A 14,703-nucleotide genomic window follows, 5' to 3' on the forward strand; every position below is an offset into this window, starting at 1 on the left:
ATATATATACAAGTTATGACTAAGTTTAAACAGAATGTGGTTAAATCTGGTCTTGAGGAAAACCAGACAAGTAACAACTAGTATTGCATTTAATAATTTAATATTTTATAATATTACAATTTAGTGTATCAAATTAATACAAAGAAGTAAATAACAACTCTAGTAAATTATAGTGAATGAGAGAGAAAATACTGTTATTCAGTTTTCCTACGTAAATGATATAATATTTCAAGTACAAACATATATTGTTTTAGTGAACATGTCAAAACACGTGATACTATATTGTACAGGTGGTATCACAACATAAAACAACTGATTTACTTAATTAAATGAAAATACAGTAATGGGAACATGTTTTATTAGTGATATTTGTTATACAACAAGTACGTGTCACGTTCTTTCAACTGCTACTTTGTATACACTACCAAGCTATATGACTCAAATGATGAACTCAAGCTCCGTTTTTTATGAATATAGAGGTCCAACACGGCTCTATAGGCCAATGCTACGTTTCATAGGAATTCCTAAGTCTGAATCAGTTTTAAGACTATAACTGAGGCAATTTTTGCAAAAAGACCTCGATTAAGATAATAATATTCATAATCAAACAAATACCAGTTTAAATAAAAAAAATCAAAAAGAGTTGTTTTTTCAAGATTGTATTGCAAAATATTGCATTAAGTGAACCAAAATCGATTCCTTCAAAATAACTACCAAAAGTCCTGAAAAGTATCCGGTTGTTTTAATATTGGTAAAGTTATGTATTTTATTCGGTTTATTTGGAATGTAAAACATTTTTAAGTTAGACACTTTAATTTGTTTTTTAAAAAAAAGTGCAAAACAAGAGTATATAAATATATATCATTATATATAAATATATCAAATCAACTTCACAAACCAGTAAATCCTAGCAAAAAAAAGATAAGAACTATAAAAAAGTATTCATTTATAGTAGTCATAACCGCATTGTTCTTCCTGTGTTTGCTTTCAACATAGTTTATTTCGTACATATAAACATTATCGATACCTCAACGTTCAAGCTGTATGCATCCAGATGAGACAAAATATTTCTAGAAAATTAAACTTGAGAAAATATACTAAGATTTTAAGTAATAAGATTCTAGGTTCAAATAATACTTTACATTGTAAAATCGATCAATGAGTTTTGTTTTTTGTGTTGTTTTTTTCTCTAAGTATTTATCACCATATTTCTACCGCGTGACTACCACAGTAAGGGCTATTTCTTGCATATGTTGACTTCTTGGTTATTTATGTAGAATATAAGTATTATTTATACATTTGACGCCTACCATAAATTATATTGACGATCTGATTGTAAATATTATTCTATCATAGATGACGTACATTTTGCAAATCAAGATAAAATATCTGTTCTGTTCATGATACTAGAAAAATGCCAGTTTTTACATCAAGCGTAAGGCTTAGCTTCAATAACGATTTATCTTCATATTCAGTATGATAATTAAATTTAGACTTAAGTAGTTTTATCTAATGAAGTGTTAACTTTCTTACAAAGGTGAAAAGTTCAAAACAGAAAAAAGTTGTTTATTTGTTTGCTTCCTTGTTTTTTTTTTGTTTTTTGTTAATTTATTTATTTATTTATTTATTTATTTATCTATTTATTTATTTATTTGTTGTTGTTTTTTTATTTATTTATTAATATATTCATTTATTTATTTATTAATTTATTTATTCATTTAATTATCTTTATTTTATTATTTTATGTATTTTATTTACTTGATTATTACACGATTTTCCTAAAATGGGATTTTTGCATTTTAATGTAACAAAACATCACCAAAACCCCCTAAGAAGTAGCTGATAAACATGTATACTTGACTCCTAATACATTTTTTAATCAGTCAAAATAAAAGAAGTGTATTTGCATAATTGCATTTGTATCAATTTTGATAAAGTATAGCATATCCCGGTTAAAACACGAGTAAAAAGGTTGCCTAACTTGCCAACATTCTAAAATAAAACCAACCTGAAATTGAAAATAAAAAATACAACCATGAACTGAACTGGAATAATATAAGAAATAAATCTCAAGTGAATGCAAAATGATTTTCCCTGAATGTACATTTTTTACAAATAGATTCATTGTTGTATTAATTAAAATGTGGGTTCTACATGGGATTTTCCACAAAAGAATATTATATTAATTTCGTAGTATCATTTTAATTGCTTTACTTTTTGTTATGAAGTTCCCTTTTTCTGTAATATATTTGAGTTCTTAATGTTCTTGATTGCTTTCATTATCAAAATCTCAAGTAATTTATCAAATCGATGAAGATATCATTCTCATAAAAAGATATATTCTTCTTTTAAGACAAACTTCTAAACCGTTTTGTTTTTTCCTGTGTGCCGGTATGCAAATGGATGCATGATTGTGTGTGCGTGCATTCTACTTGTTTCTTTTACGTATATACATATGAATTTTAAATGCATATGAAGTTGATGACAATCTTTGGGTTTTTTTTGTATGGTGCTATTTAAATTAACCGTAAAAGATTGATTTTTAATTGAAAGCATTATTATTTTTATATTTGTAGATTTTTGACAAACAATATTTTCAATTTTCAAAAGATTGTCTTAAATTTCTGAAATAGACAAAAATGGTTATATTTTTTGCTGTTGTTGTTACAAAACGAAGCGATTCTTTAATTTAATATTTCCTTCCGAAATTCATAAAGATTCTATTTTGAATTGTATAATTTGAAATAAGAGACTTAAATCAAATATATTTCATTATAATCCTGTATCATATTGATAATTATAGATTACTTTTATTTCATTGATATCATACAATAATGATTTAGTATTTTATAAAACTATGGTTTTAAAATAGTGCTTCGTTATATTCGGAAATGCACGTACAATACAAAACGTCTAGAACATTTGAAATAAAATAAAAAGAAATAATGAAAACCATATAGTATGCAGTTGTTTCCCAGTATCACAATGGATATAATGTATCAAATGCAAAATGCAGTTATTTCTTACTTTCAATGAGGAGACAGAGTTTAAATGTTGCGTGGATTCACAACCCAAGGGGAGCAAGCCTATTTTCTCAAATGTGTGTTATTTTACTACATTTTGTCTCCCACAGCCATGATTTTATTATCCCAAAAAAAGGTTTTAATTACAAATACTTGCAGTTATAGATGATACTCTTTCAGTGTGAAATCAGCAAAGTAAACGGTAAATTTTCAACTTAATTTTTAAACTAAAATTGGCTATATTTCAAACTCTGCATTGTTATGTGCGTGGATTTTTACATGATAAAAAGGTGGGAGTAAAACCTGCAACATTATTCTTTTATTTTGCCATTTTGGGCATTCAGTAGGGACTTTCTTGTGAATCTTCATTTAATCAATTATAAGATAATGTGTGTCTTTGTGTCTAAATAACGTTATATAAGCCATATATATACATATAAGACAGACATTATGTTATAACTGCTGTATTTTCCACATTCAGAAATATATTAAGAAACATCGTATAAGCTACTTTTAGACCTGACAATTATCCTTGAAAAATTCAAAATCTAAGTTGTGCATAAAATGATTTATATGCTAAAGCTCCCATTACGTTATTTTCTACTGTGCCAAATCTGAAGAAAATGAGAATAAGTCCATTTTGATGACGTTTTACAACCCTTCCTAGACAGGATTAAGCAAACAGGCTTTTGTCATAAACAATTCCAACCAGATATCATGACCAAAATCAACTTATATTGAAGACATCTTACACATTATTTATTAATTAGATAACTGATAAATCAGTTGTGTGAAAAGAAGCACTCTTCGCGATTATTTTTCTTGTCTTAAATCGTACAAAGGTAAGTGTAAAAGGAAGTTAATATTAAAGAAAAAAATATTTCATATACCTCAAACCTGATATGCATTATTTTAAATGTGTTATACTATAGATTCATATTAATTTTCCACTCATTCCCTTGGAGGAAAGGCATTATGGTTTTAGATTAAAAGTTATTTAGTTTGATATGAAACATTTTATGAACGTGAAATAAGTAGTTAATTTCGCTTAGAATGCTCAACATCCAGTTTATGCTTAACATACCAAATTTTAAAACATCTTGCTTAAGAACAAGTCATTTGGGTTTAATGGAACACGCTTCCATCGGATCTTGAATATTACTACATTTTGTAAACAATAAATTATTATCTACAGATTTACTTTTCTCACTTGCATGAAGGTTTGTCATTTTTATAAATGACTAGTGAAAAACAAATATAAAGAATACATCCTTGACCTATATTGAGATAATATTATTTTAGCAACAATACTTTTTATCTCAATCTTTATATTACATTAACACTAATCAGGTTAAATATTTTAATTCATTTCTCACAAAACCATTTTCAGGGAATGCGGTGTCTCTTGGCTTATTCAACAATAAATAATATTTACTTTCTGACCTTGCTCTACAGGGAAATAAAGTTTTAATTAATATTACGTGAGATATCACCGTGAATGCAAAGGCAATACAATATTATTTGTAATAACTTGTGAAAAGATCTTACGTGTTTCTTAAGCTGACTTTATATAATTATTTGTCAGGAATTGAGGTTTTTACAGCACGTTATACTCTAGTTGTGTTTTGTAGACCTCATGTGTTACTGCGTGATAAGGGGAAAACAATAAACTGTAAACGTCGCAATAGAAATTCAAAATTGCAAAACCAGAATGTTGTAATTTGATTCTTGCTATTTTGATGTTTGTCTTTTCGACGAAATAATAATTATACGTTTTGCTATCTTCCTTTAGTTTAGTCCAATTCATATGTTTATCACTAAAAATAAACATATGAGCCGCGTCACGACAAAACCAACATAATGTGCTTGTAACCAGCATGAATCCAGACCAGACTGTGCGTCCGCGTCCGCGCAGTCTGATCAGGATCAATGCTGTTCGCTATCAGTTTCTCTACTTGTTATAGAGTTATTTAGCGAACAGCATAGATCCTGATCAGACTGCACGGATGCGCAGGCTTGTCTGAACCCATGCTGATCGTAAACGCACTATGTTGTGGGTTTTTTTTTTCGTGACGCGGCTAATATGTTATTTAATTTCGAAATTGGCTTGAAGTTGTTGCTTTTTCTAAACAGGAATGGAAGTAATTTGTTGAAAGCATTGAGCAATGTCTTTAGGTGTAGAAAAAAATGCACCTTCTTATCTGAAGATGGCTTGATGGCTTTCTTATTTAAGATTATTACAAAAAAAATCTATTAAAGAAATCAATTTAAGAGTCTGACTTACCAATAGAAAATTCATTATATCAATTAATAACATATTAATTTTGCAGTAGACGTTCAAGAAGTAGACGGCTTAATTAAATCCAACAAAAATTGAAGTCTCAGAAATATGTCCAAAACTCGTGAGAGAGATTTTATAGGAAATTAATGAAATTAAACTGCACCTAAAACCCAAATGAGATACGGTTTCGGGAAAAAACTTGTCTTTCAACGGCCAAACAAACTATTCAACAACAAGAATCAATTCTACAAGCCAAATTTCTGAAATGGATATGTGTATCTTTTGACAAAACTTTTTTTATCATTTTAAAGAAACTATCAAAATCAGTACTGACTGAATAGACCATTGTCAAACAGCACGGATTTGCCGGTTGATCTCGGCCTGCACTTATTGAATGGATTAACTCAGTTGCAGCCAGAAAGCTAATAGAAAAATACTAGGCAGAAGATTTCCAGCGAATTAAATGTTAATGCCCATGTTCTTATGGCAACTTTCTTGTTTCTGCTGCCAAATTTATTACTTTTATCATTGTTATTGTTATTGTTATTTATATTATTATTCTTGTTATTCTTATTGTTGTTATTGTTGTTGTTGTTGTAACAATTTTATATAACGTAATGTTAAAGCAATTAATGCAAACAATGTATGGCAATTTATACAACAATTGTAGGCCAGACATATTTGTCATCTATATCGAATATTACTTTTTCAACTGATAAGCTATAAGCAATAAAACTAAATCAAATATCCATTTAATACCGCAGGTTATTGAGTGAACAAAGTGATACGATACCAGATACAGACGTGAATTCCTTATATAACCAGAGCTATCGTGTTCATATAATAGTAAATCGTAAACTACTTATTGGAAATTGGAAGCCTTTTTACGCATAACCTAGAACATTTCACAGAAACGGAGAGAGGACATCAAATCGTATGAGATGTTAAATGTCATCTATTCAGCCAATGGAATGTGTTTGCCTGGTTGAATTATAGATACTATATATACAGCTGCTGTCACATTCACAACGCTCAATTGATTCTGCTACATGTCAATATTACAAGGAAATAACAGAATTGTAATTGATTTCTGATTTGATGTCTGGTGAAAGAATCTTCAAGGATAAATGAGATTTTAAAGGATTATAAAAATTTTAAAAAGTTGATAAACTTAACAGTTATTTTAAATGAAAGAGAACAACACAAAATAGTTGATTATTTGATTGCAAGTATATTTTAGGGAATATATATATATACTTACGGGTATGGCGAATGTCATGGGTAGCATAACACCTATCTCAGTTAAAGTTGAAAGTTTAACTGTAAGGCCTATTGACAACAGAAATGTTTTAAAACAGTTCATCGACAATGAAATAATACGAACAAAGTTAAGTGAACAAACTGATATTTTCACCGGCCCCAATGATATAGTTTGGCTTGATACCAGGGCGGGTATTTACAGTTCTGAGAGTGATTTTGCAAACAATTTTACGGCGACTTGTTGTGGTAATCTAGAACAAAATGTTGCAACACCTTTCCACCAAGTACCAGATTTTTTATATATAATATATTCTGTATATATTTCGTTAATTCTTGTACTCGGACTTAGTCAAAACTCTATAACTTTATACGTTTTTGTAAAGGAAAAGTGCTTAAGAAGATCTCACAATATTTTTATCGTTGGACTGGCTTTGGGGGACGTTTGCATGTGCCTATCAAGCACTTGGATGGTAATAGTGTCCTCCGCACATCACCGATGGATTTTTGGATACTCTGGTAGGTTTTCAATTGCATACAGTCTCAATGTGTTAACAATAAAATTGGCCTCAGAAACAATGACAGTTGTTTTAAAACAAACCATGTTCTTATTGAAAAGTGTCTCTTTTGAATTATTGAAATACAAAATTTTTATACAAATGGTTTCAATTCTGTGCTTTTTGTATCAAACAAAATAGTATGATAACAAATTGGCCTCCGAATCAATGATAACTATTTAAAGCCAATGCCCTGTTTTTTTTTATCTATAAGTTTCTTTTATTAAATATAACCCAGTTCCTTCAATTAGGGATGTTATATTTCCAATCCTTTAAGATTGTTCAGCACGACATTATTGTTGTGTTAGTTATATTATTTCTAGTTCTTTTAATTCGGCTTCTATTTTAGTTAGGTGATTCTAGTATTCCTCACTTGAATACGGTTTAATTAACCTTATAATCAAATATTTATTATAATAGCTACTTTGTGGGGGCGCCAGACGAAAACACGACAAAGTATCAAATTTTTCGTATTTTCGTGTTTTCGCCTTGCATCCTGCAGGAGGAGAGTACTGCAAAGTTGTGACTTGCATTTTCGTGGGTTCCCCTTGAACACCGCGGTTTCTTAATTAGTTCATCTTTCCACATATGCTTTTTGGTTCTAAAAAAACATTAATTGACAAGAAGAAAAGTCACATTGTATTTGTTTACTTTGAAATCAATCCTTTTACCCTTTAGATAGTATATTTGTTAGACATAAAAGAAGGGTAAGGTAAAAAAAACTAATTAATTTCGCACATATCTGTCAAAAATTCAATCCCTATCAAGAAAATGCAATACTCAATCAAGCAAAAAAAGAAGATATATATCAATATTCTGTAGGAGTGATTGAAAAGTAATTTTTTTAACAACTGATGTGAGACGTATTTGTCTTATATTACAAACAAATACACACATATAAACACGTGATTTATGTAAATATAGATCAATTGCAGGCGCAACCGAATGATTAAGAAAACGTTACTATATGCCTCTACCTTGATACTAAAAATACCAACAAACATTAGATAGAAGCATTGTGCCACAATTTCAACCAACCTTTTCTTATATAATTTTGTTTTAAATTTTTTCTGTGTCTCAAGACATTTCCGACTATAAATGTTAAGTTTAAATTATATTCGTTTAAATTATATTCGTATGAGTAAGAATTAGCGTCTTTTCAAAATATTTCCTTTATCTTGCCATTTTATTAACCACTGAATATCCCTAAAGATAAGCACAAGGTCGGCCTAGACATGTCAAATATCAAGGGAGGTGAATAAAGGACATATATCTACATTGCTGAATGTGCTTCAAAATCAATTGATGACTACTAGAATAATGATTTCTTAGATGTAAGGCATTGTTTTAATGATTTAAACTATTTCTTAAATACGCAGTCAATCGAACATTTAATTTATAAGTAACATTTACTTTGATTTTATCGTATTTTGGTGAAGTATTTATTTTAATTATCAATTTCATTTCAGGATGTGTGTACTACGGGTTTACAACAACCTTACTAGGCATTACACAGATATCCTTATTGGCAACAATAGCGCTCGACAGATACCTTGTCATTGTACGCCCTTCACATTTTACTATTGGCATGAGTAAAGCTGTCACTATGGTCATATGTTGCTACGGTTACGGATTTCTTTGGGCACTATTTCCAGGTATTCAAATAATGACTACCAACTAACCAATAGATGTTATTCGTATTTAATTGATTATATTTTTTCTCTTTCCTTTCCCCTTAAAATATATAGTTGAAATGATAAGAAATTATAAGAATAAATAAGTTTGAAGATGGAAAATTCTCTTTTCTTTTGAACTAATTTTTTATGACTGTCTTATCTGTAATAAATTTCTTCGAGCGCAAACTCGGTTCTAACGTATTTAGTTGGTCAGAAACCCACAAAGAATGTACAGTGACCAATGAAAATCCAGAAATTTGAGTCAAGATTAAACAAAATATATAACACTGAGCCAGGTCTACATTAAATGAAAACATCATTTTAGAACTGGATTATGAAACCAATACAACTAGAAACGTTGTTTTTTTACATTTTAGCTGTTGGGTGGAGCTCGTATCAATTGGAGGGAATTCGATTGAGGTGTGCCATAAACTGGAGAAGCAAGCGTCCTCTAGACCTGTCATACTCATTATCAATATTAGTGTTGGCATGGGTTGTGCCCCTTGGAATAATCCTCTTTTGCTATGGAGCAATATGTACTTTGGTATGTGATTTTTACTTTCTTTTCTTTCTCCAATTTGATAAAAGAATAATTGTTTCTATATAGTATTTTTATAATTGTAAGTAACATATTGGTCTTAGATCTCTTTTTTTGATGTCTGTTTTTTCTATGTTTACTTTTTTAAATTTATATAAGATCTTTTTTATATCTGGAATAAAGACTTGTGTGCACAATTTCAAATCAGTTGCTTGTTCTTGTTATTTTATACAACGAATTCAAACATATCATTACGTAAGTTTTGAATATTTAAAAAAAATATATTCATAATTCTTGTGACAAATTAAATCTTTATGTATCGGTTTCCTGCATTCATTGAAGTAATCTTGCGGCATTTAAGATATGAATCAAAACAAACTATTTTTTTTAAATGCATAATATAGCTTTATTATCATTTGCTTAAATATTTTCTTCATTTCAAACGTGAAGTTATTGTCCGTTGTGTGTATTTTTTGCCTAGTATTGACATCCGATAAAATGCGCCTTGTCTGTAAAGCTCGGGACCGGATTTTGAAGTAGTCGGTTGTTTAAATAGAAACACTGGAAAATTTCTAACCAATACATTTAGGATAAAGTTTGATATCTTGCCGCCAATACATCAATAATGTCTTATGTGTCGCAATGCTGGTGATCACTTTGAAATAATTAATGCTTTGACATTTTATAAAACTTATAATTCTGTCGCGTAATATGGACCGTAAATCTTATTATTTACGTTTTGCTACCAATGGGGTCATACTTCGCTTTTCACAGAATGGCAAGAAAGAATCCAATTAAAGATTACATTACAACCGCCGTATGAACACATCTGCCGATGTTACTTAATTCAAAAGTTTACCATTTTTGTGTTTAAATGATGAGCTCTGGTTTGGGGGGGGGGGCGGTTGGGGGCTGGACTGAAACTTTCCAGTACCGTCCAAGAACGTGCTCAATCAAACAGAGTCTGCAGCATTTTGCTGTTTTTGGGCGTCCTTAAGAGGGTCTGCTTTTCTTTTACCACCACCTTCGTGGGTTAAAATTTCGGGCAGGGGCGAGCAAAAAAACTTAGCAATAATTATAGAACTTGTTATATAAAGGAACGGATTGAAAATTGTGTTTGCAAACTTAAAGCTCCCAACGCAATCAGACTGAAAAGCATCGTGTATACATTATATCGTTGAATGTTTTAATATTTAACTAAGCGTAACGGAATGTTGATTAACGTCTTAATGTCATTCTTGTATTTTTCTACCTGTAGATATACCGGGAGAGAGAAAAACCGCTAAGGGCATCTATGAGAAAAGGAAAGACTGGGAAACACAGACGTCGAGAGCAACGTGTTGCCATAACAGTTCTTCTCATGATTGGTAAGAATATTTTATAATACAAAATTATCAAACCATGAGAAATTATTAAGAAAAACAGCTGAAGATGATATATTAAGTTTTTACATTTTGTAAAGAAAATTTGTAAGAAACAAAAATAAAGTTTCGATTTTAACATCATGTATATGACATATTTTCTTCTAAATGTTTGCTTCGGACAATAGAATAAAGCACTGTTTTCAAATTGCAATGTAAAAATTAAGTGAATTGAGAGTTTTGATTATAATAAAATATCGTTATTGTTAGTATCTAAAATACATTTATGTCGCCTTTAATATGGGAAATTGTACTTATTTTTGCATAAGCATTTTTCTTAACTTCATGTTAAAGTTAGAAAGAAAACAAACATTTTAAATGTTTTAAAAAATCATATATTATCAAATACCTTCCATTTTGCAGGTGCGTTCTTTTTAAGTTGGACACCATATTCTATTGTAACAATCATTGTGATATTTGGAAAGCTAGAAGACGTTCCTGTGTCTGTTATAATGATACCAACTTTGATGGCAAAATCGTCAATTATTTGGAATCCGTTAATTTACGTGGTTCGACACAATGACTTTCGGAAAGCGTGTTTACGTCATGTGCCTTGTATTACATGGATTAAAAACGCATTTGTTGCCACATCGATGTCATCTAATTCATCCTCGTATACTGTTTAATAACATATTGAGTTTTTCCAAAGCTTTTAATGTGTTTATCTTTCATATAACGTGATAATGAATGGTTTTGTATGTGGTAAAAATAATTATAAAATTTTGTTTTTACAACGGTTTCATTTTCTTTGTCTTCATTTGTTTCTTCTCTTTTTTTTCAATGTTTCAAAATAATATATGTAATAATTATATTCATAATTATTATAAGAGTAGTAATAAAGATAATGATAAAATCTTTTGATAGATAAGCAAGGTTTCGTATCATATTATATAAATATTTGCGTTTATTATTATTTTTTCACATTTAAACATTTAATGACACGTGGTTACCCTGTCATTGAAAAAATGAAAATTAAAACCATTATGTTAACAGCAATTATTCACGATACCAAAGGGAAGGGTAATTGATTCTGTCATTCACAGCAATTAACGATAATTGTTTCCTATAATTGCTTTCCACGAACTGTTGTAAACAAACTCATCCATGGTGTAAAACATGAACATTAACTACTATTGAAATTTGTGTATATATTATAATTTTTATAAAAGTCACGTCCATATATACAATTAATAAATTACACAATTTTACAAGAAAAAAGATGATGTATACGGCAATTTTATTCTGACTTATAAAAGATTGTAAAAGTAATATAGTTTATGTTTCAAACCTATCGTAGGACTTTCAACTAAACTGTAACCTATTATTTCTAATTTTGCTGTGATGAGCAAAGAACAAAAGAATCGACGGTATAGCTGAATAACGATAAGTAAGACATGCACCACAATATTGTGTATGATTTCATAAAAGATCATATCATGTATTTTAATACTATCTGAAATATTGCAAATCTGCAATGAATTTGCTTAACGTTATTGTCCTTGACTGCTGTCAAAAATTATCGGTGCTCCAATAACTAATTGTATCATTTGCTCAATATATCAGCCGCAAATATCCTTATGGCAATCATCGATAGAATTGCGGCATACCTAAATGTGTCTTTTTATGTTTTCTTTGTGTTCATTGTGTAAAATGCCATATTACAAATGATTCATTATTTATTTTAATCTCAACGCATATATATATATGTACCATATTTTTGTTTTGGATACCTTCAGTATTTTTGTTCTTGTTGAGTATTGCATCTACATATATATATTCACAATAAATCTACTTTTTAAAAGAGGAACATAGTTGACATTCTTTTTTGCTACGTTGGTACATATACGGGATGATTTTGTAATCAGTGAAAGTACGTTCCGCAGGAATGAGTTCCATAAAGAGAAACATAGAGGAAGAATTTGCATTGATTGCAAGTGATGTTTGAGATGTATAAATCATTTGTTCATTTCACTTCATTATACTTTAAAATACATTTTTACAATTTTCAGGACAAATAGCATGAATCAGAAGGCTTGTTAGTTCCTTTAAAAACTCACAAATCTGTATTGTTTTACAAGACTTACCGTGCCAATGATCTGTTATAAAAGTATTGTTATATAAAAGACGATGTACATTTACAAGTTATCAAAATGTTATAAACTGTTTTTATTACTTTTTTGTGGCTTGACATTTTATCCTACGAATGTCAATGTCAACATAATTTATTCATTTCCTTGCGTGTAAAATTTTAATTAATATTTCTATGAAAATGTGATATGAACGTACTTAATGTTCTTGAAAAGTAAGTAAACCTCTTATAATGTCTGAATAACATATTGTTTAAACATCGGGTAAAAATTCTAAAACAAGAATAAACTACTTAGGCAAGGAGAATTTGGAAACCTATTTACTTAAAAAAAATCCAACCCAACTTCATGACTGATTTCTTTAGGATATATCTTGCAATGTGGTATGTGCATTTTATGGTCAAAAGCTAATTCAGTCTTAGTAATGTAATGACGTCATTATACTCATAATAAGAATTACAATAGGCATGAACCAAAGGTTGTAAATTAACATATAGGAAAGTATCCCATAAGTAAGGGCCTAAACCACTCTCGGTGGTGAACTAGCTTTTCACTAACCGGGTTAGTGTTACATCTTACATTTATTTTTTGACAACTCGATCTACGTATATTTGACATCAACATATCAATTTCATTCAAATCACCCATTTAAGAAGATAAGTCTATAAATTTGGGACACATAAGAAAAAGTAAAATTGTATATTAGTATATGTGTTATGAATATCAACAAGTCTCCTTTTATGTAGCCGTGTTATGAATTCGGTAAGAAAAGAAATATTAGTTTTATTGCTTAACATAAATTTAAATATTAAAACGTGTACATGTATTAAATATAAGTATCATTAATTCTTTTTATGATAACAATTTTAATGTGTCTATGAATAATGAAGTTATTAGAAAAAGATATTAAGAAAATTGAGATTTAAATTACAGATTCTCTTTTACACATCTTTCATATGTTTCTATAATAAAAAAAACTTATATGTAAAATCTTTATTAATTTGCTTTCATTTTCGTAAGCATTTTATCTAAAAGATATGGAGAAAAGGTGATCCCACGGAAGCATCAATCAAAGCATAATATAGTTTTTGTTTGTTTCTTTTTATTGTTACAATGTTGTAAGGTCAGAGATATTTCAATTTAAGCCATTGAGGCGTACAGTTTAAACTATAACGTAATTAAGTAATATGCCATTAAGAACAAAATGCTATAAATGTAGATACACTAACCTACGGGGACATGCAAATTAATACGTACGCAATGAAGAAGTTTTCAAAGCTTAAACATCTACACTGTGTGATACACTGAGAGTAATATGGATTTTATTTCACTGCTTTACATAATATAATTATGTATATTATCACGTTATTTCATGTTTAATCAAAACGGAATCGACGAATCCTAAGATTAAAAACTGATAAGGTCAATTGTTAGTTCACAGTCATTTCCTGACATTATACTAATATAAGTCTAGTTTAGCTAAGTTTAGTTTAGATTGTTTTGTTTAGTTTAGTTCAATTAAGTCTAGTTTAGTTTTGTTTAGTCTAGTTTACTTAAGTCTAGCTGTTAGTATAGTTTTATTTTCATATATTCCAAAATCATACAAAATTAGTTCTTTTGACTTAAATTAATTATTTTCTGGTCGCTTCATTGAACTGATTAGTAATGGTGTCATAAGAGGAAACGAGGTCGTGATGCGAGTAGGGCTCGACCCCACGATTAATGGGTTGAGTGGTGGATACCGTAACTTGTAGTCAAATGTTACTACATAATCAGCGAACGCCTAGATACGGTTGTAAAACATAACAAAATGTATTACAGTAAAAAAGGTAATGATAATAGACATGAGTAAAAATAATCCTC

General features: G+C 29.4%; 1 protein-coding gene across 1 annotated transcript; it reads left to right on the forward strand.

Moving 5' to 3' along the window:
- Positions 1–6,501: 6,501 nt before the first annotated feature.
- Positions 6,502–11,479, forward strand: LOC132725657 (visual pigment-like receptor peropsin). The gene is made up of 5 exons (XM_060710834.1): positions 6,502–7,080; positions 8,588–8,773; positions 9,172–9,338; positions 10,591–10,699; positions 11,117–11,479. Exons 1-5 carry the CDS (start codon positions 6,570–6,572, stop codon positions 11,377–11,379), a joined length of 1,236 nt encoding a protein of 411 aa, XP_060566817.1. The 5' UTR covers positions 6,502–6,569; the 3' UTR covers positions 11,380–11,479.
- Positions 11,480–14,703: the final 3,224 nt, after the last annotated feature.

Source organism: Ruditapes philippinarum, unplaced genomic scaffold (assembly GCF_026571515.1).
Source record: "Ruditapes philippinarum isolate M1 unplaced genomic scaffold, ASM2657151v2 ctg133_1_1_1_1, whole genome shotgun sequence".
Taxonomy (NCBI): domain Eukaryota; kingdom Metazoa; phylum Mollusca; class Bivalvia; order Venerida; family Veneridae; genus Ruditapes; species Ruditapes philippinarum.

Coding starts and splice junctions, on each gene's coding strand:
- LOC132725657 (XM_060710834.1), top strand. CDS start 6,570: ATGGCGAATGTCATGGGTAGCATAACACCTATCTCAGTTAAAGTTGAA. Junction 8,774..9,171: donor TCTTTGGGCACTATTTCCAG/GTATTCAAATAA, acceptor TTTACATTTTAG/CTGTTGGGTGGAGCTCGTAT. Junction 10,700..11,116: donor AACAGTTCTTCTCATGATTG/GTAAGAATATTT, acceptor TCCATTTTGCAG/GTGCGTTCTTTTTAAGTTGG.